Raw genomic sequence first — 27286 nt, forward strand, 5'->3', positions numbered from 1 at the left:
GTGTTTCTTTTTTCCTGAGCACCTAAAAACATTTTTTATTCATTCTATTTAGTTGTACATGGCAGTGGAATGCTCTTTGACACGTCATACATAAATGGAGCATAACTTCTCATTCTTCTGGTTGTACATGACATAGACTCACTGATCTCATAGTCATATATGCACATAGGGTAATTATGTCAGATCCATTCTGCTATTCTTCCTACCTCCATTCCTTTCCCCCTTCCTTCACTCCCCTCTGCCTTATCCACAGTACCTCTGTTCATCCCTAGGAACCCCAACCCTTATTGTCAATTAGCATCTGAAATTCAGTGAAAACATTCAGCCTTTGGTTCTTTGGGATTAGTTAATTTTGTTAAACATGATATTCTCCAGCTCTATTCATGTATCACCAAATTCCATAATTTCATTCTTATTTAAGGCTGAGTAATATCTGGTTGTGTATGTATACCACATTTTCTTTGTTCATTCATCTGTTGAAAGGCACTTAGACAGGTTTCATAATTTAGCTATAACATTGATGTGGCTGCATCACTGTAGTATTCTGACTTTAAATCCTTTGGGTATGAACTGAGAAGTGGGATAACTGAGTCAATTCCAAGTTTTCTGAGGAATCTCCATGCTGCTTTCCATAATGATAAATTGAAAATATGCCTTCCCACCAGCAAGGTATGAATGAACCTTTTTTCCTACATCCCCCCAACATTTATTGTTGCTTGAATTCCTGATAATTGCCATTCTGACTGAAGTGAGATGAAATCTCAGTGTAGATTTGACTTGCATTTTTATAATTACAAAGATGAACATTTTTTCATATATTTGTTGATGGTATTTTTTTCTGCTGTGCAGTGTCTGTTTAGATCCTTAGTCCATTTATTGATTGGGTGGTTGTTATTGTTGTTGTTATTATTAATATTATTATTAGGAGTACTATAAAGTTTTTGAGTTCTTCATATATCCTGGAGATTAATGCTGAAACTGAGGTGCAGGTGGTAAAGATTTTCTCCTGTTCAGTAGGATTTCTCTTCATATTATTGTTTCTTGAGCTGAGAAGAATTTTAAAGGCTGCTTCTTTGATTCCATCCCATTTATTGATTTTTTTTTTTTACTGGTTGTTCAAAACATTACAAAGCTATTGACATATCATGTTTCATACATTAGATTCAAGTTGGTTCTTGATTTTACTTCTTGTGCTGTACTGATGTTATTAAGAAAGTAAGTTCCTAAGCTTACATTTCTACTTTCTCTTCAGTTAGTTGCAGGGTCTCTATGTTCCAATGCCTAAGTCCTTGATCCACTTTGAGTTGTGTGCAGGGTGAGAAGTAGGGGTTTAATTTCATTTTGCTACATGTGTATTTCAAGTTTTCCCAGCACCATTTGTTGAAAATGCTATCTTTTCTTCAGTGTTTGTTTTTGGTGCTGTTTTATAATATTAGATAACTGTACTTACGTGGGTTTTTCTCTGTGTCTTCTCTTCTTTACCATAGTTCTGGTACTGATTGTAATGCCTCCTGCATCACTTTTCTTGCTAATGACTGCTTTGCCTATTCTGATTCTCTAATATTTCCAAATGAGTTTTATGGGTGATTTCTATTTCTACAAAGGAACTAACTGGTATTTTTATAGGAATTGCATTGAATCTGCAAAGCACTTTGGTTAGTATGGTTAATTTGACAATATTAATTCTGCCTAAGATAGGTAGAATTAGGGCCTGGGAGATCTGTCCATCTTCAAAGGTCTTTAATTTCTTTCCTTAGTATTCTGTAGTTTTCATTGTAGAACTATTTCATACCTTTTCTTAAATATATTCCAAAGTATTATATTGTTTTCTGAGGCTATTTTGAATGGGATATTTTTCTAATTTCTCTTTCAGTTCATTTGCCATTGATATGTAGGTACATAAATTATTTATGGGTGTTAATAACCCAATGAATTTTGACGTATTGTGTCCCTGTTTCCGTTTATTTTTGAAATTTTTTATCCCCTGATTGTATCTGTTATCCAATCCTAATCCAGAATTGTATATTTTAACCTCCAGGCATTAAAAGGTTTGTTTCTTGTCATTAACTTCTTATTTCTTTCATTTATGATCTTATAGGGTGCAAGAAGTTACCTCTATTTCTTGTATTTACCTTGTACTCAAAAATATGATGTTTTTTGGTTCAAGGGATTGAACTCAGAGGCACTTGACAATTGAGCCACATCCCCAGCCTTATTTAGATACAGGATCTCACTGAATTGCTTAGCATCTTTTGTTTGCTGAGGCTGGCTTTGAACTTGCAATCCTTCTGTCTTAGATTCCTGAGCTGCTGGGATTGCAGGTGTGCTCCACCACGCCTGACAATATGAACTATTTCAAAGAATGGTCATTGTTTCATGGAGAAGCAAATGAATTTATTGTTGCTGGATTAAATAGTCCATAGATGTCTGTTCAGTCTATCTGATTAATGTTTTCCATTTAGTTCTGAAGAATCTAGGCTGGCAAGTTTTTCTTTTTGGGTGGGCATGGTACAGAAAGGTTTCCCCAAACCTCAGCAGTGCAAAGAGTATGCAGTGTGGTCCTCACAAGGCCTTTCATCTGCCACAAAACCTCTGTGTTCCATATATGGCTCCCTCCAATTGTCACCTCAACCACCCCCCCAACACTAGACCATTTTATAGGAATCTTGTTTTGTTTAAAAGCATTGACCCAGGTGTTGGGTATATGGCTTAGTGGTAGAGTGCTTTAGCATGTATGAGAACCTGAGTATGGTGCTTATCTCTTTAAAAAAATGACTTGCCAAAATTATTTTTGCCAATGAAAAAGCTTATCAAGGGAGATTGAGGGATACTGGCTGATGTGGGCCATATGTGGAGGTCCTGACCTGAAAGCCTAGAGAAGCCGAGACCATGAGTATCTCCATGCATCTATTCACTCATTTTGCAAATTTGACTGAGTCCTGGAAGATAAAGTGCAAGTCAGTTATGTAGGTTAGAACAGTGTCCAAGATAGTATCTGGTCTCCTTCATTTCAGTTAATATTTAGGGGTAAAATAAATTAAGTACAATAAATACAATAAAGAAGGCTCTGTAAAGGACACAAACTAGGCATTCAGTGTTCACGGTTCCAAGACTGGATTGCTTCTGAGTGAGGGCTTCATTATCCTGTGATGGCAGGAAAAGTGGGACAAGGTGCTACCAGAGGCATTGGATTAAGTGCAGGGATATGAAATAATGCCACAGGCCCTGAGGGGAGGGAGCAAGATCAAGGGAGGGTACAAAAGGATTACGGAGATCATTGCCTGGTCATGGGGACTGTGGACCATGGTGAGTATTTTGAACTTTATTCTAAGAGGAATAGGAAGTCATCTGTGCCTGAATCAGGGTGGGTGTCATGGGTTGGCTCCTGGTATAAACTTTCTTCATTGAACTGATTTTGTTTTAACCCAACTGTTATGTTGTTCTCCCATTTTCATTATATCAAGGTCTCTAATTTTGTTGGACCATTCATTTAATGAAGAATTTTTGGTTCCTTGAGTTACCACGTTTCTCTGATTCTTCTTGACCCTAGTAGCTTGAAAAGGTGCATGCACATTTGAAGAAACCGTTACTTCTTCTAGACTTAAGGACTTATTTGAGGATGGGAAAGCTTTTTCCTGCAGAGCAGTATGGGAGGACATGCTGACCTAGTATAGCTCCGGTCTAGTGGCATGGAGCAACATCTTTGTTATCTGAGGTTGAAGGATGCGATGCTTCTCTTTTAACAGGCACAACTGTTGGTAACATGAGAACCTTCATGGTCATTGGTGGCTAGAGCTATGGGAAATCTAGAGTTGCTATGAGGACTAGCTGGGTCATAGATAGTGCCTCTATATCCATGCAGAGAAGACTAGAAAAGGTGAAAGACATATGGGCCAGGCAGTGTGCACACTTTGGTGCAGTGTCAGCTGCAGGCATGTGCAATGTAGACAGGCTACCTGTGGGCAGAGAAGTAGTAAGGAAAAGCCAGGACCAAGGACAGAAACCAGGGCTGGCAAAGAGTTCCTACGAGGTGGGACCTAGTTTGTTAAAGCACAGGACTGTAAGATCAGATCTGATTGTAGACACATAGGGCTTCAGGGAAGGACCAGAAGTAGAGCTTTGCCTGGCTGCTGTGTATCTATAGATCTGGGGCCTAATCATGGATGCATAAAGCTAGAAACCTCATCTGTGAATTGAAGTATGGTGGCAGGGACATGGAGGTGTTGAGGATGGCTGTAAACATGCACTATTTTTTTGTGAGTGGAACTGAGGAGAAACGTGTGCAGTGGCACAGAACAACTCTCTTCAGGCAAAGCTACATGGTGGTGGGGATGGTTAATGGGACTCTGGGTGCTTACATATGTTAATAACACCATGAAACAGAGCTGGTGACACATGTGTATGTAACTTCAGAGGCTGCTAAATATGGTGAGCAGTGGCTCATGACAGGTGTTGGAAGTGGTATTGTGCATGTGCAACTGCCAGTCCAACATCTGGCAGTGTGCATGGATATGGCTGCAGGTGTACACCCATCACATGGGATTGTGCCTCCAGTATGGGCTGCAGTCTTCATGTTCTCTTGCACAGGAAAAGGCTGTTTGGTGACCTTGAGTCTGGATTTGTGGTAACTCTAGCTGAGGTTACCTTGGATAGGCAGAATCTAGAGGTAGTGGTACAGGTGCTTGGAGATTGTGAATGCAAACACCTTTGAGGCTTTTTGTAGTAGGGAAAGATGCAGGGTTTCTCTGTGGCTGTTGGTTTCCTCAGTGGCAAAAACTGCTGCAGTCTGTTTGGAGCAAGCACCTGAAGTATGTAATGGCAAACCCTGAGGGAACGCCAGAAATGAAGGCTAGAGTTGTTTACAGGAGACAGTGCAGAGGTTGTGGGGGTTCTGGGCACAGTAGCCACTGGGGACCATGATTTCTTCGGCTGCAAGTTGATCCATGTGTTGCACCACTTCTTTGTTTCAGGTCATCTCCAAATAGCTCATCTCTTCTTCTCTGCTCAGTAATCTGGGTCGGGAGAAACCGAATCAGGACATTTTGGTACTACACTGGAAAGCCTAGGGTGATGGTTGTTACACTATTCTCCTTTTGCTTTTGAGTGGAACTGGTGGGCTGCTTACTCCCTCTTTGTGTTGAGCAGAGCTATGTCAGGGAGTGGTTGATGCAGCAGAGTGACACTAAAATTGCTTTTGGCGCAGTTATTCTATTGTTTTCTTCTAATCTGTTGCTTTAAATTAAATGCATTCCTGAATTTTTCCAGATTTTTTTAATGGACATCTTAAGTCAGGGATCTCCTTTTCTGCCATTTACTGAATAAAGTAATAGGAAGAGTGCAGTATTTGTTTCCTGCTGTGGACATAGGCAGCTGTGCAATGGCAGAGAGGATGAGTCCTGCCCTCCCAGGTCTGGGTGTGGGGGGTTCTCACCTGCCTGCCATTGAGGCCCACCTGATTCTGGTGGGGCATCTCACTCACTGTATGGGTCTTGGGGGGGTCTCAGAGCAGTCCCACCTGGTTCTTGGTGGGTTCTGTACAGAATAGCCAGGCGCTGATCACAGTACAGGGGGCGGACCTTCCAGGAGCCAATCACCTAGGGCCATGCAGATTGTGGAATGTGCATTTGTGTTTATCAGTGTCACCTGGCAACGACTATTTTGCCAGTTGGTTGGCAGATAGGCAACGGCAGACCTGCTTTAGCAGGACACTTGACAGAGGTTGTTACCTAATTGTATTCAGGATGGATAGAGCCTGGAGACAGTTTATTTATATAAGCCTGGGAATCAAGTTTTTCGGATATAACCCTCTTGATAAGCTCCACCAGGCTGCCAAAAATGGTGAACTGGGAAGAATTAAGCGTTATCTGGGACGTGGATGTAATGTTAACCGCATTGATCGTAAAAATAGGTAATAGGGTCTGGGAGGCCAGGGACTGAGGGGTAAGGGACCAATGGGCTGATGGAATTGAAGCCTGCACCATCCAGGCTGTGTCAATGGGAGCAGAGCAGAAAGGATACCAGTTCTCCTTTCACCAGAATATTTGACTTTAATATTCTGTGGGGTCCTCAATATCCAGGACCTGCACACCTTGGAAGTTCAGTACCCAGGACTTCTAATGGGCAGCTAAACAAACCAAATTTTTAACTGGTTTCCCAGAAACTTAAAATTTCCCTATAAGGTCACTGATTTTTTTTTAAAATAAATACACACAACAGCTTTTAATGTACACATTTTCAAAAGCATTGAAAAATTTTCAGATGTAATCTGTTACCTGTTGTGTCTCAAGAGCCTCACAAGAACTCTGAATTGGGAAGATGGCTCCATGTTATTTCTTCTTTTTTATATTTTTAAAATTCCTTCACACTAGTATTAGGGGTATGTCTTCCACCTCTAAAAATAAGATTTTACTAATTTCTCACATGCTTCACTCACTAATTTATGAAATTCTTAGGATAACTTGGTGTCATCTTGATCATCCAACCATTTTCATAACAACAGTGTTGACAAGCCCTGAATTTTCTGCAAATACTTCATTAACTTCAGTTAGTGAAGTTAACTACCTTTAACTACCTTTCCACAGAGGACACTAGAGTTCACTGGCAGCTTTCACACTTTCCAAAACACCAAACACAGCATGCTTTTTCAATTTTGTTATCACTTTAAAGTAAAAAAGCATCTGCCAAAAGCTTCTCGCACAAAATTCCAAAATTGCTGATTCCACTGTTCCAGTACCCTTTCCTGTAGTTATCCATTACTGTGTATCTGTACAAGCATGAAGAGTAGAGCATTGGTTGAGAGCATCCAGGCAGTGCAAGCTCTCAGTCACCAGGGCCAAGGGAGTAGCACACAAAGGGTGCCTAGTCTGTACAGTGCTGCCTGCTGCTGCCCTACTGTAGCTTTCCCTACTCTGTTCTGAAGGGACTAAGAGTATCAAAGGTAGGCCCTGCTTGTGGTTTGTGCATTAGAATACTCACTGACCCCAAATGTGAGCTCTCTCTGTGGTTATCAGTTTCACAAAAAACAAATAAAAATATCTGTACATTTTTTAGTTCCACACGCAGTCATTTAGGGTCATGATGACACTAAGAAAATGTTTGCAATGAACAAAGACTTGCCATTCTGTGTATCAAAATACATTATTAACTTTCACAAATTACTTGTTTGCCAATGGCCAAAAGATTAGTGACTGGAACAGGATAAAAAGAATACTCAAATATCTGGAAGGGAGAGTAAAATGGAATTGGTAGGTAGTGGCATGCACAGTTTTAAATGTGGCACAGCAGTTGTCAGTAAATCATCTATTTGAGGAGCAATAAACAGCTCAAGCCATAATCAACAGCCCAATACCACTACTCTTCATCTTCAAAATATTGTAGCTGCGAAATTTATTTCATTTGTTAGACTTAAATTCCTTCTATTGCCAAGGACATAAATATTTTTTCTATGTTCATATGTCACTGTCACTTGAGCATCTGTAAAATTAGAGTATTTTATCTGATTAAATTAGAATTCCAAGGTTGGAAATGTAGCTCAATGTTAGAGCACTTCTTGCATGTCAAAGCAAAGGGTAAGGGTGCAATCCCCAGCAAAACAACAACAACAACATTGTCATCATCATCAACATAATAAATTTTAAAAAGAGAGGTAGGAAAAAAAAAGTCTTCTTTCAAATTCATTATTTCTTAGAACGCCTTTGCCAACATGAAGAAAGCATTTATGTTTTCTTCTAGTACATTTCTATATAGATGTCCTATAGTGCATTTCATCTATTGTAGATATTACTATACATACATTTCTTATATATGTATATTTTATTTTACATATGCAATTATAGGTTAATAATTTTGTTTTGGTGAGAATAGAAGAGAGCAAGTATAAAAGATTATTACTCCTAAAAAAATATTGCTTTACTTTATAAAAGTTTCCCATAAAAATACTAAACTTCTCAACTTTAGTATTTTTAAGTGAAACTTTTATAAAGTAAAGCATTAAAGAATTATTCTTTAATTCTATTCATTTGTACTCATAAAATGAATACGTTTTTAATGCGCAAGAACTGCACAGCTACTTATTTTGTATTTGACATATTCTACTATCTCAGAGAACTCTTACATAAAAACTTTCTAGGTGTGACCAGTTAATTAAAACTGACGTGATAGGACTCAATTCAAATGAAAAGGTTCTTCCTCCTTTTCAATCATGCATTCATGGAGGTAAGAAATTGTAAACGTCCCTTGTGAAAAATTAAGACAGTATTAAATACTGAACATTGAAAATGCCTGATTCATATATAAATCCCATATATATAAATACTGAATTAATTTAACCATACTAATTCATTTGGGTTCTTTTTCCTTTGGCATTAAGTTTGCTTTCGGTTTGGCCTTTTACGGTCATTATTCAGCCTACTTTACCTATCATACTTCTAAAACTGAATTTAAATGCCATCCATGTCATGAGAACTGCCATAAATCTATTGTTTGTCTCACATTTCACTTAAGGTAAGGCACCATGAATTATGATGGTTCTTTATTTTGTTTATGAAGAAAAAATTAAATGCTGCCAATTATAGTTGTAATGCAGCCCGAATTATTAGTGGGATTCCATTGTCAGTCTTGTTAAAATGATAAGAAAAAAAAATCATCTTAGACTCATAGAAATACATAGTTTTAAATATATATTTTTAAAAATCACTACAATACTACTAACTTATTAATTGAAATACTCTTAGTTGATAAAAAGCAATAATATTGATTACAATAGCTACCAATTATGGAGCTGTTGCTGGTGCTACAAAACCTTCAGATGTTTTACAGAGATTCTCCATTAAGCATCCTGGTAGTATCCAGGGAGATACTCATTTTAATCCTTACTTTTTTAGGAAATTGAGGGAGAGTAAGACTGTGGGATAACTAGTACATCACAGAGTCTAAAGTAGAATTCATACTGAAGATGAGCTAAATCTCAAGTCCATCTTCTTTCTAGGCAAGTGGGCTGCTCTGCTCTGGGGATGTGGTTCTGTGGTAGAGCCCTTCCTTACCTAGAATGCTTCAGGCCTGGGTTCTATCCCCAGCAATATGAAAACAAAGCAAACAAAAATAAGTAAATTCAATGGAACCAGGCACAGTCGCACATACCCATGATTCCAGTGACTTAGGATGCTGAGGCAAGAGCATTGGAAGTTTAAGACCACAGTGGGCAATTTAGTGAGACCCTGCATCAAAATTGTTGATATAATAAAAATGTGCTTAGGATATGACTCATTAGTTGAGTAACCCAGGGTACAATCCTCAGCAGTATCAGAAACAAGAAATAAGAAGAAAATGTCAGTGCCTTAGGCTGATCATTCATTAATAAAATAAGTAATGACAGCTACTAAATATTGTACCTTCTTCATAAGAAAATAGAGGAATTATGAGCTACTTAATGTTTATAATTGCATTAATAGTTGTATATTTCAAAAGGTACCTTATGAATTCCTAATAAAGCTTCTTACTTGCACAGAACCCCTCTACATTATGCCTGTGCCTATGGCAGACCAGCAGTGGTGGCTCTTCTAGTGAAGAGGAAATGTAATGTCGATTTGTGTGACAGTGATGGCAACACACCATTGATGAAGGTAGATATACCAGTGGTTTTGCAGGAAATGAATTTGATGAAATGCTTAGAAGAAAAATTGGTTAATGCCATTTAGTTATAACTAATGAACAAAACGTGAAATATTTTTCTTGGATTTCCAAAATTTACAATCTATTTCTTGGTTAAAACCAACAGGCTCTACAATATGAGGAAGAGGAATGTGCAATTATTCTTCTAGAACATGGTGCCAATCCAAATGTTCACAACAACAAGGGTGAAACTCCGCTCCACTATGTTATCTTTTATAGGAACACATTAATACCAGCAAAACTGCTTTCATACAACGCAGATATTGAAGCCAAAAACACGGTATATACATCAATCACTGTTATTTTCAAAATATTTAAAATTTTTCTTAAAATTAACAGTAATGCATGTTAAAAAATACTGATCATAAGCAAATTTTCTTTTTATTAAAATACTAGCAAATGTTGGAAGTTCTCCTCATATTCTTCCTCCTCCTTTTGTAGCTCACGTGTGTATTTAGTTTGCCTCCATCAGTTGAATCCACACTTAGAATTCAAGAGACTCATGCAGAAATCTGAACTTCAAGCTTCTGTGAAGGAATCTGATGCGGTCCCTTTGAGCCATAGTACTGTGTGGTGTGGTGTGCAGGGTTTGCCTCCCACATGCTGGGCACACATGTTCTTCAGTTTGCTTCTGGCAACTGCAGCACTTACTCCAATCACCTACTTTGCCTCTATAAATGAGGTTACAACTCCTCTTTTTTAATATAGTGTGATAAAGATTTCATGGTGTTTTCTACTGATATACAAGAATATGGACTACATAATATATTATGAATGTCTTTCATATGGGATTAATTGTTTGAATTTAGAATTTGGAAGTTAAATAGTTTTCTCTATATATACTATAAAAATCATGTTCCCATTGGAATTTTTGAAAGGCTGATTAGGTCACTCATTGCTAGAATGGATAAATTATTACTAGAAGTAGATAACTCATGGATTTTGCCAGCTGTACTATGTATCAGTCTTCCGCTTTGTTCCTTAAAAATGCAAATGTTTAGTGCCTTTCATGATGCTACAAGTAATCTGTGTAGATCAGCATTAATCTTGATGATACACAAAATTTCTGAATTAAATTTTTCCTAAAATTATAAGTAATTTTAAGTAGCAATTAAAGTGGATGAGAATAAAAAGAATTTTGGAAAATAACCAAGCATTATGTTACCAGGATTGTCGTTACAAGTGAGAATACATTTTCAATGTTATTTTTATTAGAGTTTATAGTTTTACATAGTAGTTAAATTCATTCCCCCCAAATCTTACATGCATGGAATTCCAGTTGAGTCATTGATTCCCTCTTTTCCATCTGTCTACCCCTCCTCCTCCATTCTCCCCCTCCTATTCTCCTGGACCTCCTTTCACCTGTCTATTTATTTATATTTGGTTGATTCTTTTTACTTATACATAAGGGTGCAATTACCTGTGGCATATTTATATATGCATATAACATGAATTTTAAAGATTTCCTTCTTCATTGCCTTCCCTTTTTCATTATCTCTGTGACTCTCAATCTTCTTTTTCTACACTAATGATCTTCTTTACATCTTTTGATATTCTGTTCTTCATTTCTTTTTCTTTAATTAACTCCAGCTTCCACATATGAAACATTTTACCTTTGAGTTTCTTATTTGACTTATTTCACTTAGCATGATATTCTTGGATACCAACTCATTTACCAACAAATGACATAATGTATTTTTATGGCTGAGTTATAACTCCATTGTATGTATGTGCACCAGAATTTCTTAATTCTTTCATCCATTCACAGGTACTTGGGTTAATTTTATAATTTACCTGTTGTGAATTGTGCTACTGTAAACACACATGTGACTGTATTAATATACAGTTACACGTAAAATTTTGTTTTACTAATTTTGGGAAAATACTGAGTCATGGGATAGCTGTTTCATGTTGTGGTTCCCTTCTTAGATTTTGGGAGATCTCCAAACTGTTTTCCAGGTAGTTGTACTAGTATGTAGTCCCACCAACAGTGTAAACGTGTGCCTTACCCCCACATTCTTTTTTTTTTTTTAACCAGGGAGAGGGAGAGGGAGAGAGAGAACGAGAGGCAGAGGGAGGGAGGGAGGGAGGGAGGGAGGGAGAGAGAGAGAGAGAGAGAGAGAGAGAGAGAGAGAGAGAATATATTTATTATTATTAATTTTTTCATTTTCAGCAGACACAACATCTTTGTATGTGGTCCTGAGGATCGAACTTGGGCCACACACATGCCTGGCAAGCGTGCTACCGCTTGAGCCACATCCCCAGCCCCACATTCTTACCAGTATATATTACTGTTTGTGTTCTTGATAATTACCATTGTGGCTGGAGTAAGATAAAGTCTTAGTGTAGTTTTTATTTGCATTAACATAATTGCTAGAGATGTAGAAGACTTTTTTTTATATATAGTTGGGACATTTGTGTTTCTTTTGAGAAATTTCTGTTTAGTTCTTTTGCTCAGTTATTGACTGGGTGGTTTTTTTGTTTGTTTGGAGTTTTAAAAAATATTTATATTTTAATTCTTATTGGAGACAATACATTGATTTTATTTATTTTATGTGCTGCTGAGGATCAAACCCAGGACCTCACATGTGCTAGGTGAATGCTCTACCACTGAGCCATAATCCCAGCTCTGTGTTAATTTTTTTTTGAGTTGGTTATTTCTTTTTGTTAATCCCCTCTCAGTGGATTAGTTGGAAAAATTTTCTCCAATTGCATAAAAATAATATGTTTTTGTATTGAACTTTCTGACATGTAAGATAAATATCTTTCAACTTATAATAAGAGAAGACACAGGAACAATTATGAAAAAGCAACATAGTTTACTCAGACTCTATCAATTTTAAGCAGAAATTCCTTACATTGGAATCTGGGATTCTGATTTCATAAATAAAAAAGAATCAAGTGGACTTGTATAACATGGAGAAAACTTCCATGTTGCTGGAAAAGCTCTCAGAAATATATTCCTGTAACTTCAATTGTTCACATGTGAATATCTCCAATAAAAAATCAGTGTCAAGTAGGTGTTAAGCAATGGAAAAGGTATTTCTGTACTACTGGACATACAATGCACAGTTGTGTAAATTTTCTCAAACAGTAAAACAAGGAATCTTTTCTATGAGGCTTGGTATTACTGGAAAAGTAGACGTTCTTCAGAATATGATTTATACACCCTACTAGTGAGTTGAGAATTTGGCTTGTTAGTGAAATATAATACTTACGTCCTTTACTAATATGTATTAGGGAATGGGTCTATTGGGGTATAAAATACAGTTTATGTTCTAAAGATGCTCTTGGTTGAGGAGGGTTCATGTTACATAACTCCAAGATGCCAGGATGAATGGTTGACAGCAGCAAAGATCCATGGAAACAGTAAATGTATGAAGCAGTTTTAGAAATGCTGGAGTTCATGTGGCCACTCTAGGCAGAGGAGAGGCATCTCAAAATGAAAGAGCAGCACGTATGGAAGCAGAATGGGAAGAGAAGAGAGTGGCTACTCTTAATTTACATTATTATTATATGCTGATGTCCATACAGTATTTTGTAAGGTTAACTTCAGTTGAAAAATAGTAATTTTGTGAATAAACTATATTTGTTGTTTTTCAGAGTGGCCAAACACCACTTTTACTCGCCATAAAGAAAAACAGAAAGATGATGGTAGAATTTTTTATTAAGAATAAAGCAAACATACATGAAGTTGATGATAAGGGAAGGTATAGTACTTTATATTTTTTGGAAAAAGGTTAATATTGTAGTAAAATCACTCAAGTTAAAAATATTAAATTAATGGGAATGACATAATCATTGGAATAGAGTGAAATTTATGAACATACACTAAAATTAAGGAGAAAAGCAATTATTCAAACTGAGCAACACAAATAAGAGTATGTAGTATGATTCACATGCCCTTATAATTATTGGCTGATGATTACTATTTGATTTTGTTGATCACATAATCTTGTGTTAGCTAGAGTTTTCATGTTAGTTTTGTAAAATATAGACTTTTAGTTTGTGCTTTTATTCAGTATTGAACTTTTTAAATTCTCTGCAATATTTCATCTTCTGGTATAGTTTTCTTTTGGAAATGCTGTGTTGAGTACAGATGGACATTGAGAATTATTTTTTCCTTTATATGACTATTTGCTTTAAATTACTTAATTTGTAGAATATTGATTTCAGATTTTTCCTAAGTGACGTCTAATTAGTCTTAACAAATTTTGAACATTTATAATGAAAAAGAGTGTAACATATGCTTGAAATCTGGTTGCAAGATTATACATGTAGCATTGATTTCAATGCCTGGCATATGCTTCTCAGAGTGAATGACTGAAGCAACAATTATTATTAGTATCACCAGTGCTACTGTTATTATGTTATACCTGCAAATACCTTTTTTACTCCTTGACCTTTGGCTGACTGTGAGTTACAATATATTACATCACTCTAAGAAAGAAATGGAGCTTTATTCATTGAAATCTTTGCCAACTCCAGATGAATGACCTCATCATAATTAATGTTCATTGAAGGATTTTAAGTTTGTAACTCTCCCCTTTTGGGACACGTGATTTATTTTTTTATGTGTTTGTTTTCCTTTTAGATTTACAAATGATTTAGAAAGATGTATATGTCTGTTAGTGTATGTAAAGCTAGATGTCAAATTGGTAAAATGTATTACAATGGCTTTTTAAATAAACTTATTAAAATATCTAAATTTGAAGTTATCTCTCTTATTTTAGAACAGCCCTCATGTTGGCTGTGGAACATAAATCAACATACATAGCTGAGCTGCTGCTTCAATGTGGTGTTAATGTGTCTGCTTCAGATAATTGTGGAGAGATTGCCTTGTCTTATGCCATTGCTAGTGGAAATACTGCGTAAGTATTTACATTACAATACTAATCAACATTAGATGTACATACACAATAGTTACACCTGTTGCATCTTATATATGAGGTGAGATTTCATAGCATTACTATGTATGGAACCTTAGTGAGTTAGGACAGTTCATTAGTCAGAAACACTTCAAAGTCTAGCCAAGAAGCAGTGATGATACTTTGATTGGGAAAAGAGAAAGATGGGGAGGGGTAATGGAGGCAAGAAAGATGGTGGAGTGAGATAGACATTATTACCTTGGTACAGGTATGACTGCATATATGATACAATGGTACATCCTGTGAAATCAGAAATGAAAGTTGTTGCAGTTGTGTCCAATGAATCAAATTGCACTCTACTGTCATATATACATAATTAAAATGGATTAGTTATTTTAAAAAAAAAATAAGTAGTGATGTGTGCATGAGTCACCTTCAAGGTTTGTTCTCTCCTCTATCTTCCCCTCTCCTTTCTTTTTCTTCTCATGCATGCTGGGAAATTTTCCTACCACTGAGATATACCACTAGCTAATATCTTAGGACTTTGTAAACCTTTATCCTTAGGGTTTCCAGCATTATCCAATTCATTTCAAGCATAACCCCTCCTCACAGGGAGAGATAGTATCACACCTATGATTTTATAATTTGCTATTTGAGTCTTGAAATTCCCTGTTTAGCTGAAGTTAGCTATTCTACCATCCCCCTTTAATTTATCAGGGACCTAATGATATCCTTGAAGTGTAAGGAAGATAATTCTGTAGTCAGATGGAGGGGAATAAATAGATTTTTAAATTGTTTTTTTTGTCAGTTCTGTTGCTGTGGTGTTTCTGCCAGACCTGGCCCTGCAGTCTGGTAATGAAGAGCTTTTATTTCAAAATATCCTGACTGATCCAATCCCTGAGTCTTCATGGTAACCCACACTTAGACTCAACACTCTTTTTATTTCTCATGCACTTACGCTTTTTTATTCAACAGTTGTTTCCAGCAGAAGCACTCTGCTTTGACAGCTTGGCCTCTAGCTTTGGCCAACAAATACTAAGCACTCTGACCCTTTCACCCTTTTAGGAACCTTATGTGGAATCCCCATATTAGCCTTGCCCTTTCTGGTGCATTATCCTTTTAGGACTTTGTCTTTCATGTCATAAAATTAAAATCATTCAAATCTATTAGAAAACTTCAAGTAAAGCTTCAAGTAATCTCTGGAAGAAATCAGAGTTTTCTGTCATCCTGGCTAACAGATCTGTGCCCCAAATCCTTCCATCCCTTGAAATAGATTTCCTTTGACTGCAGCGGGTTCCACATCACTGTTTTCCATGGTGAGTGCCAATTTAGATTGGCACTTCTAGTAGTTTTCCCAAGTAATGGAAATTTCCAAGCTGTTGGAATTGCTGCCTAAAGTTTTCAGCATTTATTAAGGTCTGCCTCAAAAGGAATATATGAAGCAGATTCATTGAATCTAAGAGAGCTGAGCCCCATCATGACTCCTCAGTATCCATTGTGTTAAAGAAAATGTGTTCCAAGTCAGTTGGAGATCAACATGGAAATGTAGCTACGCTTATCTGCTGATTCTGTTCAACTAGGTAGAGAAGAAATAGTAGTAGTCCAAGTTTTTGGCATTTGTTAATTTCTTGCCTTTGTTATTATTGATTAGTCTCACAGAGGGGATGATTATATTCTCTAATTTAAGGAGATATTTATAAATAGTTATAAATTAATTGTTGATTTGCTTTGAGTTACAAAGCACAAAGAAAAGCCCAATTGATCATGAAAATTAGGACACAAGCATTTTTAAAAATAATTTTAACTTTTGAATATTAGAACCTATGAAAAATGCACATTAGTTCTAGCTGAGATTGTAAGTAGTTAAGTATGCCATTATTTTACTATTTTGCTTAACATGTTTCAATATTATCTTAGTAAATCTCCATAACAACCTGGTGAACTAAAGTGATACTACCCTTATTTTTTAAAAGGCCTTAAGCCTAAGAGAAAGAAGTTGTGCAAGAACAAAAAACTATTTTTTACAGAGACAGGGCATTTTCTGAGTTCAAGCTACACTAGTTAATATATTTACCTGTCCTGTTCTCAATTAATGATCATTTCATCTTTTTTCTTCTTTAACTTCACGCTGTGTGTGCAGTGACACATACATTTACCCCAGCTACTTAAGAGCCTGAGGCAGGACAATTGCTTGAGCCCAGGTATTTAAGATCAGCCTGACCATCATCATGAAATACCATCTCACAAAACAGAAAAAAACATTGTACAAATAATTTTCAAGTTAACAAAATGTTTATAGGGCATACAGATTAGGAGAGCATATGAAAAAGTTCTGATACTAGATCTAAAACATTATAAAGTATTGAATTATATTTGGTCAGTGTTTTCATATGAGTGTTAAAATACCAATTTTATTACTTTTTTCAAATACAGAAACAGGGATTTAATTCTTCAATACATGAAAGAACAATCTAGAACATCAGTAAATTTCAATCCAGGTAAGACTTAAAAAAATGAGTTACTCTTGGTGTTCATGCCCTGTGTAAATAAGAGTAAGAATGTTTGATCACAAAAGAAGAGTGGAAAAAAATAAATGTTCAAATTCCATTCATATTTTTATATCTTTCTTGCTCATATAGAATCCAGGATATCTTAATAATTAACTATAAGAAATTTATCATCTAAATGATATTGTCTGAAGAAATTTTACATTAATTTTGACCCTGAAATTTTATGTCTTTGCAGAAGTAAGAATATTTTTAAATTATACATTCTGTTTCATATATGGTCACATGATAGCAGATTGGACTTGTTATAATGTCAACTGTTAATATCAGTTCCTATTGAGTGCCTACATTAGTGCATTTCACAGTGATATTTCTATACACACATATACAATACTTGAATCCTGATCACTCTCCTTACTTCCATTTTCCCCTCTACTCCCTTTTTCATCCCCAGTTACCTTCCCTCTTCCTTAATGTTCCCTCCATCATTTTCTAGTCATTCTTATTTTTTTCCCAGATTCCACGTTAGGAAGAGAATGTGATAATTGGGGTTTTGTTTCTGATTTTTTCACCTTAACACGATGATCACCTTTTCCATCCATTTTACAATTATTGTCTTTGTTTCTTTTTTAACATTTTTATTCGGGGTTTGAAATATACCATTTCCTGGGCCTTAAAATTTCTACTCAGAAATCTAATATTTTTCTGATCTGTTTATAATTGCTTTGGCACTTATTATAGATTTCAGTTTACCTTTGGTAATTTTATAGACTATGATTTGGAGAAATACTTTTTGGGCCATGTCCATTTGGTATTCTAAAATCCTATACCTGGATGTCCATAACTTTCACAAGAGATAAGAAATAGTTTCTTTTATTCACTGAGAAAGCTTTCATTGCCTGTAGCCTGTACCTCTTCTCCATTATGTGTACCAGTGATTCATAAAAGTAGTCTATGAATTGTATCTAGTGGTTTTGTAATTTGTTTACAATTATTTTGATTGTTGTTGATATTGTCTGAATGTGATATTTCATCATCAACTTCAAGCTCTGATATTTTTTCTTTCACTTGATCTAGTCTATGGGTCTAACTTCAACTGGATATATTTATTTGAGGTATTGAGCTCTTTATTTTCAAGATTTCTAATTGATTCTTTTTCAGAATCTGTATTGAATTGTTTTCTCATGCCATGCATTGTTTTCCTTAATCTACTCAGTTTTTCTTTGCTTCATCTTTGAAATAATTCACTATTTTAACATTTTTTTTGAATTTTATTCTGGCATTTTTTATATTGCATTATCTTTAGAAATAGTTTCTAGGGTAATTAACTATAAAACAGTCATGCTACTTTGCTTTTTATCTTTCTTATTTTTCTATATTGAAATTTGTACATCTTCAAGGATATATATCTTTTCCACATTTATTTGAGTGTCTGCTTAGGAAACTGTTTTCCCTGGATTATGTGTCTTATGCTATCGATTAAATGTGTGATGTTGAATTATTTTCCAAATGGTGTCTCTGTTGTAATTTCCTATGTCCAATCTGTGACTCCTGAATGGTGATAGCTTGCACTGTTAAGTAACAACTTTCTTTGTCAGTGTTGTGAGAGTGGAGTCATGTTAGTGAAATAGTGATATAGGCAGTAGAGTATCTGAAATGCATTTTCTGTGGTGGTTCCTCCATACTTGTCAATAATATGGTGTCTGCAAATATATGGGAGATACCTAGGCTGAGAACCTGCATAAATGAAGATCTCAAACTTGCAAAATTCTGTAAGAGTTTCTTCATTTATTTCTAGTCTTCCTTTAGTGTGTCCAGACCACTGAATTTTAGTCATCTCTTTCCATTACTAAATGTGTGTGTTAGGTTAAAGCTTTTTATCGCTGTTCTTATTTTTAATTTTTTTCAGCACCAGGTTTTATTTTATTTTTTTAGATATGACAGTAGAGTGTATTTTTTACATACATGGGCTACATCTGATTCTATTTAGGATCAGAGAGAACTTTTGGCCTTTGGTTTTTTTGGTATTGGCTTATTTCACTAAGTATAATAGTCTCAAGTTCCATCCATTTACCAGCAAGTGCCATAAATTTCATTCTTCTTTATGGATAAGAAATACTCCATTGTGTATATGTACCCCATTTTCTCTAACCTTTCATCTGTTGAAGCTCACCTAGGTTGTTTCCTTAGCTTAACTATTGTGAATTGGGCTGCAGTAGACATTGATGTGGCTGTGTCACTGTAGTATATTGATTTAAAGTCCTTTGGATATATATATATGTGTGTGTGTGTGTGTATATGTGTGTGTATGTGTGTGTATATATGTGTGTGTGTGTGTGTGTGTGTGTGTATATAATATACATACATGCCCAACTCTCCATCATGTCAACTTAGGAACTGATTTCCTCAACAAGACTTCTAAATTGCAACAAATAAAATCAAGATTCAACTGGGGTGATAACGCGTTGAATGGTGTTTCCATTCCAAATTCTTAGAGGAATCTCCATACTGTTTTCCAGAGTACTTGCACCAATTTGCAGTCTCACTAGCAAAGTATGAGTGTAACTTTTTTCTCACATTCTCTCCAGCATTTATTGTTCCTTGTATTCTTGATAATTCCTATTTTGACTGGACCAAGAATGGAATATCAATGTAGTGTTGATTTGCATTTTCTAATTTCTAGAGAAATTTAGCATTTTTTCTACTTTTTATTGATTTTATAATTTTTTAAGTGCACGATAACAGTGGAATGCACTACAATCTTTATTACACATATAAAGCACAATTTTACCTCTGAATATAAAGTATGTTTATGTCAATTTATGCCATTTTACATGTACTTTTTTGCACTACAATTCGTTTTTTATTTTTATTTGTTTCAGTTAGTTACACATGACAGTACAATGACCTTGACATATCATACATTTGAACCACATGAGATACAATATCTCATTTTTTTGAGTATACAGGTTGTAGATTCACATTGATCATGCATTCACATATATACACCAATAATAATAATGTCTATTCCATTCTACTATCCTTACAATCTTTCCAACCTCTCCTCTCCCCTCCCATCACTTCTCTCTTCTTAATCTAAGGTAGCACTATTCCTTTTTTTTCTCACATCTTCATACATGTGGTTTGTATAACAGTGAGGCTCTCCTTCCACCATCCGTGCAATTCCCTTTCTCCCTTCCTTTCCTCCCACCCCTCTTTCCTGTGTATAGGTAATCTTCTTCCCATGCTTTTTTCTCTCTTCCCCATTTTGAGTTACCCCCTTATATCAGAGAAGACATTTGGCATTTGTTTTTTTGGGACTGGCTAAATTCACTTAGCATAATCTGCTCTAATGCCATCCTTTTCCCTGCAAATGCCATGATCTTATTATTTTTTAGTGCTGAGTAATATTCCATTGTGTATATATGCCACATATTTTTATCCATTCATCTATTGAAGGGCATCTAGGTTGGCTCTACAGTCTAGTTATTGTGAATTGTGCTACTATAATCATTGATGTGGCTGAGTACCTGTAGTATGCTCCTTTTAGGTCTTTTGGGTATAGTCCTAGAAGAGGAATAGCTGGGTCAAATGGTGGTTACATGCCCAGTTTTCCAAGGAATCTCCATACTGCTTTCCAAATTGGCTGCACCAATTTACAATCTCACCAGCAGTGCAATTCTGATCAAAATCCCAATGACATTCCTCACATGAATAGAAAAAGCAATTATGAATTTCATCTGGAAATATAAGAGACCCAGAATAGCAAAAGAAATTCTAAGCAGGAAGAGTGAAACAGATGGTGTCACTATACCAGATCTTAAACTATACTACAGAGCAATAGTAACAAAAACAGCATGGTACTGGCACCAAAACAGGCTGGTGGACCAATGGTATAGGATAGAGGACACAGAGATTAACCCACAAAAGTACAACTACCTTATATTAGACAAAGGTACTAAAAGTATGCACTGGAGAAAATATAGCATCCTCAACAAATGGTGTTGGGAAAACTGGAAATCCATATGCAACAAAATGAAATTGAATCCCTCTCTCTCACCATGCACAAAAGTTAACTCAAAATGGATCAAGGGTCTAGGAATTAAACAAGAGACTCTGCATCTAATGGAAGAAAAAGTAGGCCCTAACTTCCTCATGTGGAGCTAGGCCCCAACTTCCTTAATAAGATGCCTGTAGCACAAGAGTTAAAACCAAGAATTAACAAATGGGATGAATTCAAACTAAAAAGTTTTTTCTCAGCAAGAGAAATAATATGTGAGGTGAATAGGGAGCCTACATCCTGGGAACAAATTTTTACCCCTCACACATCAGATAGAGCTCTAATCTCTAGGGTATGCAAAGAACTCAAAACGCTAAACACACACACACACACACACACACACACACACACACACACACACACACACACAAATAATCCAATCAACAAATGGGCCAAGGACCGGAACAGACACTTCGCAGAAGAGGATATACAATCAATCAATAAATATATGAAAAAATGCTCACCATCTCTAGCAATCATAGAAAGGGAAATTAAAACTACCCTACGATACTATCTCACTTCAGTAAGAATGGCAGCCATGATGAAGACAAACAACAACAAATGCTGGTGAGGATGCCGGAAAAGGGTACCCTCATACACTGCTGGTTGGGTATTGAGCATTTAAAAAATATATTTGCTCACCAATTGTATTTCTTGTTCTGTGAACAACCAGTTTCAGATCCTTTGCACATTTATTGACATCCTATGACCACTAGAAGAGAATATTAACTATATTGGGTTGTGTGTGTGTGTGTGTGTGTGTGTGTTAAGTTTTTTTATTTTTTTTTTCATGGGGGCAAGTAGTGGGGATTCAACTCAGGGGCACTCAACCACTGAGCCACATCCCCAGCCCTGTGTTTTATTTTATTTTTATTATTTTTGTTGTAGATGGACACAATTTACTTATTTACTTGTTTATTATTTATTTATTTATTTTTATGTAATGCTGAAGATCAAACACAGGGTCTTACACCTGCAAGGCTAGTTCTATAACACTGAGCCCCATACCCAGCTCTGTTTTGCATTTTATTTAGACATAGAGTTGCTCAGTGCCTCACCATTGCTGAAGCTGGATGGATCTGAACTCTTGATCCTCCTCTTTCAGCCTCCTGTGCTGGTTTGTTTTGAATTCTTTATATATCCAGAAGACTAATGTTCTGAGGTGCAGGTGGTAAAGATTTTCTCCCAGTTTGTAGGTTCTCTGTTCATGTTCTTGATAATTTTCTTTCCTGTGAGAAAGCTTTTTACTTTGTTTCCTTCCCATTTATCGATTCTTGATTTTATTTGATGCAATTTAGAAGTCTTGTTGAGGAAGTCAGTTCCTAAGCCAAGATGATGGAAAGTTGGGCCTATGTTTTCTTCTAGTGGGTACAGGATGTCTGGTTTAATGCCTAGTTCCTTGATGTACTTTGAGTTGAGTTTTGTGCAGGGATAGGGGTAGGGGTTCAATTTGATTCTGCCACATGCATATTTCCAGTTTTCTCAGTACCATTTGTTTAAGAGGCTGTCTTTTCTTTTAATGTATGTTGTTGGTGCCTTTGTCTAGATTAACAAGACAGAATGTATGTGATTTTTGTCTTTGTGATGTCTTTTCTGTTCCATTGGACATTTTGCCTGTTTTGGTGCCAATCCCATGCCATTTTTGTAGCACTATAGTATAATTTGAGAGCAGATCTTGTGATGTCTGCTGTCTCCTTCACTTTTTTTCACTAAGGATTGTTTTGAATATTCTGGGCTTTTTGTTTTTCCAAGTGAATTTTATGATTGCTTTTTCTATTTCTTTGTGAAATATCATTGACATTTTAATAGGAGTTGCATTAAAACTATAGCATTTTGGTAGTATGTCAATTTTGGTAACATTAATTCTGCCAGTCCATGAACATTTGAAATATTTCATCTTCTACGGTCTTCTTCAATTTCTTTCTTTAGTGTTTGGTAATTTTCATAATAGAGGTCTTTCACTTCTTAGATTGTTTCCTGATTATTTTATTTTTTAAATTGTTTTGAATCCATTGTGATTCATCAGCTGATGCACAATTTGTGTACAGGATCATAATTGATTTATGAGTGTTAATTCTATATCCTGCTACTATGCTGAGTGTGGTTATGAGTTTTAAAAATTTTGTGGTGTAGTTTTGTGTCTTCTACGTATAAAATATTGTTGTCAGCAAATAGGGCTATTTTGAGCTCTTCTTTTCATATTCATATCCCTTTAATCTCTCTTTCCAAACTGTTCTGATTAGAATTTCAAAGTTCATATGTTGAATAGAAGTGGTGAAAGAGGGCACCCTTGTCTTTTTCTAGTTTTTAGAAAGAATGTTTCATTTTTTTTCCATTTGGAATCATGTTAGTCTTGGGGTTTTTGGTATAGAGCTTTTAAAATGTTCAGTTACATTCATATTATCCCTATATTTTCTACCATTTTGAACATGAATGGATGCTGTATTCTGTCAAATTCTCTTTCTTCAACTATTGAGATAATTATGTCATGTTTTTAAGTCTATTAATGAATCCTGTGTTGATTTCCATAGGTTGAACCATCCACATTTTTACATAATGCCATATTAGTAATTGTTGTATTCTGCTACCTTTCCTATCCTCTACTCTCCCTTCTCCCCTCCCCTCCCATCTTCTCTCTCTACCCCATCTACTGTAATTCATTTCTCTCCTTGTTTTTTTTCCCATTCCCCTCACAACCTCTTATATGTAATTTTCTATAACAATGAGGGTCTTCTTCCATTTCCATGCAATTTCCCTTTTCTCTCCCTTTCCTTCCCACCTCATGTCTCTGTTAAATGTTAATCTTTTCCTCCTGCTCTTCCTCCCTGCTGTGTTCTTAGTTGCTCTCATTATATCAAAGAAGACATTTGGCATTTGTTTCTTAGGGATTGGCTAGCTTCACGTAGCATAATCTTCTCTAGTGCCATCCATTTCCCTGCACATTCCATGATTTTGTAATTTTTGTGCTGCATAATACTCCATTGTGTATAAATGCCTCATTTTTTTTATCCATTCATCTATTGAAGGGCATCTGGGTTGGTTCCACAGTCTAGCTATTGTGAATTGTGCTGCTATGAACATTGATGTGGCAGTATCCCTGTAGTATGCTCTTTTAAGGTCTTCAGTGAATAGTCCGAGAAGGGCAATAGCTGGGTCAAATGGTAGTTCCATTCCCAGCTTTCCCAGGAATCTCCATACGGCTTTCCAAATTGGCCGCACCAATTTGCAGTCCCACCAGCAATGTACAAGAGTACCCTTTTCCCCACATCCTCACCAGCACTTGTTGTTGTTTGACTTCATAATGGCTGCCAATCTTACTGGAGTGAGATGGTATCTTAGGGTGGTTTTGATTTGCATTTCTCTGACTGCTAGAGATGGTGAGCATTTTTTCATGTACTTGTTGATTGATTATATGTCCTCCTCTGAGAAGTGTCTGTTCAGGTCCTTGGCCCATTTGTTGATTGGGTTATTATCTTATTGTTTAATTTTTTGAGTTCTTTGTACATTCTGGATATTAGGGCTCTATCTGAAGTGTGAGGAGTAAAAATTTGTTCCCAGGATGTAGGCTCCCTATTTACCTCTGTTATTGTTTCTCTTGCTGAGAAAAAACTTTTTAGTTTAAGTAAGTCCCATTTGTTGATTCTTGTTATTAACTCTTGTGCTATGGGTGTTCTATTAAGGAATTTGGAGCCGGACCCCACAATATGTAGATCAGAGCCAACTTTTTCTTCTATCAGATGCAGAGTCTCTGGTTTGATATCAAGCTTCTTGATCCATTTTGAGTTAACTTTTGTGCATGGCGAGAGGAGAGGATTCAGTTTCATTTTGTTGCATATGGATTTCCAGTTTTCCCAGCACCATTTGTTGAAGATGCTATCCTTCCCCCATTGCATGCTTTTATCCCCTTTATCAAATATAAGATAGTTGTAACTTTATGGATTAGTCTCTGGGTCCTCTATTCTGTACCATTGGTCACCGGCCTGTTTTGGTACCAGTACCATGCTGTTTTTGTTACTATTGCTCTGTAATATAGTTTGAAATCTGGTATCGCTATACCACCTGATTCACACTTCCTGCTTAGAGTTGCTTTTGCTATTCTGGGTCTTTTATTTTTCCATATGAATTTCATGATTGCTTTATCTATTTGTACAAGAAATGCCATTGGGATTTTGATTGGCATTGCATTAAACCTATAGAGAACATTGGGTAATATCACCATTTTGATGATGTTAGTTCTGCCTATCCATGAACAGGGTATATTTTTACATCTTCTAAGATCTTCTTTTATTTCTCTCTTTAGAGTTCTGTAGTTTTCATTGTATAAATCTTTCACCTCTTTTGTTAGGTTGATTCCCAAGTATTTTCACCTCTTTTGTTAGGTTGATTCCCAAGGATCTGTCCAATGGTGAGAGAGGTGTGTTGAAGTCACCCATAATTATTGTTTTGTGGTCTATTTGATTCTTGAACTTGAGGAGAATTTGTTTTATGAACGTCGCAGCACCATTATTTGGTGCATAAATATTGATAATTGTTATATCTTGTGGCGAATGGTTCCTTTTAACAGTATGTAATGTCCTTCCTTATCCCTTTTGATTAACTTAATCTTGAAGTCAATTTTATTCGATATGAGGATGGCCACCCCTGCTTGCTTATAAGGACCGTGTGCGTTGTATATTTTTTCCCAACCTTTCACCTTCAGCCTGTGTGTGTCTTTTCCAATAAGCTGTGTTTGCTGGAGGCAGCATATTGTTGGATTTGTTTTTTAAATCCATGTTACCAGCCTATGTCACTTTATTGGAGAGTTTAAGCCATTAACGTTTAGAGTTACTAGTGATATATGGTTTGTACTTCTAGCCATGTTTGATTATTTGTCTTTTTTTAAAAATTTAGTTTGTTTCTCCATGATAAGCTTTCCCCTGCCCTCTGTCTTTACTGAGGCACTTCCCACTGTTGGTTTTGGTTATTGTTTTTCATTTCTTCCTTGTGTAGTGTTTTGCTCAAGATGCTTTGCAATGCTGGATTTCTGGCTGCAAATTCTTTTAACTTTTGTTTATCATGAAAGATTTTTATTTCGTTGTCGTACCTGAAGCTTAATTTTGCTGGATACAAAATTCTTGGTTGTCATCCATTGTCTTTCAGTGTTTGAAATATGTTGTTCCAGGATCTTCTCGCTTTCAGCATCTGTTATGAACAAATCTATTGTTAACCTTATTGCTTTACCCCTGAATGTAATCTGATTCCATTCTCTTCTAGCTTTTAATATTTTCTCTTTGTTCTGTATATTGGATATCTTCATAACAATGTGTCTTGGCATTGGTGTACTGTGATTTTGTATGCTCGGTGTCCTGTATGCATCTACAATTTGTATATCCATTTCCTTTTTTATTTCTGGAAAGTTTTCTATAATTATTTCATCCAGCAGATTGCTCATTCCCTTGGTTTGAACCTCTATACCTTCCTCTATCCTGATGACTCTTATGTTTGGTTTTTTTATGTTATCCCATATCACTTGGATGTTTTTCTCGTGATTTTTTACCAGCCTTTCTGAGTTGGCTAGACTCTTTTCAAGACGATATATTTTGTCTTCATTATCTGATGTTCTGGCTTCTACTTGCTCCACTCTGTTAGTGATACTCTCATTTGAGTTTTTAATTTGGTTTATAGTTTCCTTCACTTCTAGAATTATTGTTTGATTTTCTTTATAATCTCTATCTCCTGATAAAGATGCTTAATTTCTTCTTTTATCTCTTTATGTAATTCATTTTCAATGTGTTCTTTTACTGTTTGAATCTGCTGTCTCATATCCTCTTTAAGGTTCTATTCCATCTGTCTAAGGTATTTTTTGAGTTCTTTATTTGACCATTTTTCTGATGCCTCTAGGTCCTACTGAATATTTAGGCTGTCCCGCATTGTTTGTACTCCTTTTCTTCCTTGGTTTCATCCTTTTCTATTTCGTTTTCTATTTCATGGAATAATTTTAGGAGTATTGGTGTTAGTTCTTCTTTAAGGGTTTCGTAGGAATTGCCAGAGAATTTATCTAGTTGTGGACTTTTCTTTATTGGTAGGTCAAAATATCGATCTATTAAAAATAAGTTGCTTCAATAATGCTAGAAATCTCTGGGTTCAGTGGTACAAACCTATAATTCCAGCAGCTTGGGTGGCTGAGACAGGAGAATTGTGAG

General features: G+C 35.9%; 1 protein-coding gene across 1 annotated transcript in view; it reads left to right on the forward strand.

Annotated features, from left to right (window-relative positions):
* Window positions 1-27286, forward strand: part of LOC144367366 (uncharacterized) — a 65662-nt gene that overhangs the window by 27157 nt on the left and 11219 nt on the right. Inside the window, exons 5-9 of the mRNA XM_078023342.1 lie at window positions 9506-9620; window positions 9776-9949; window positions 13273-13379; window positions 14403-14540; window positions 16971-17035. Of these exons, the coding sequence (XP_077879468.1) occupies window positions 9506-9620; window positions 9776-9949; window positions 13273-13379; window positions 14403-14540; window positions 16971-17035 (599 nt within the window). The remainder of the gene's footprint in view (window positions 1-9505; window positions 9621-9775; window positions 9950-13272; window positions 13380-14402; window positions 14541-16970; window positions 17036-27286) is intronic.

Source organism: Ictidomys tridecemlineatus, chromosome 1 (genome assembly GCF_052094955.1).
Source record: "Ictidomys tridecemlineatus isolate mIctTri1 chromosome 1, mIctTri1.hap1, whole genome shotgun sequence".
Classification (NCBI taxonomy): Eukaryota; Metazoa; Chordata; class Mammalia; order Rodentia; family Sciuridae; genus Ictidomys; species Ictidomys tridecemlineatus.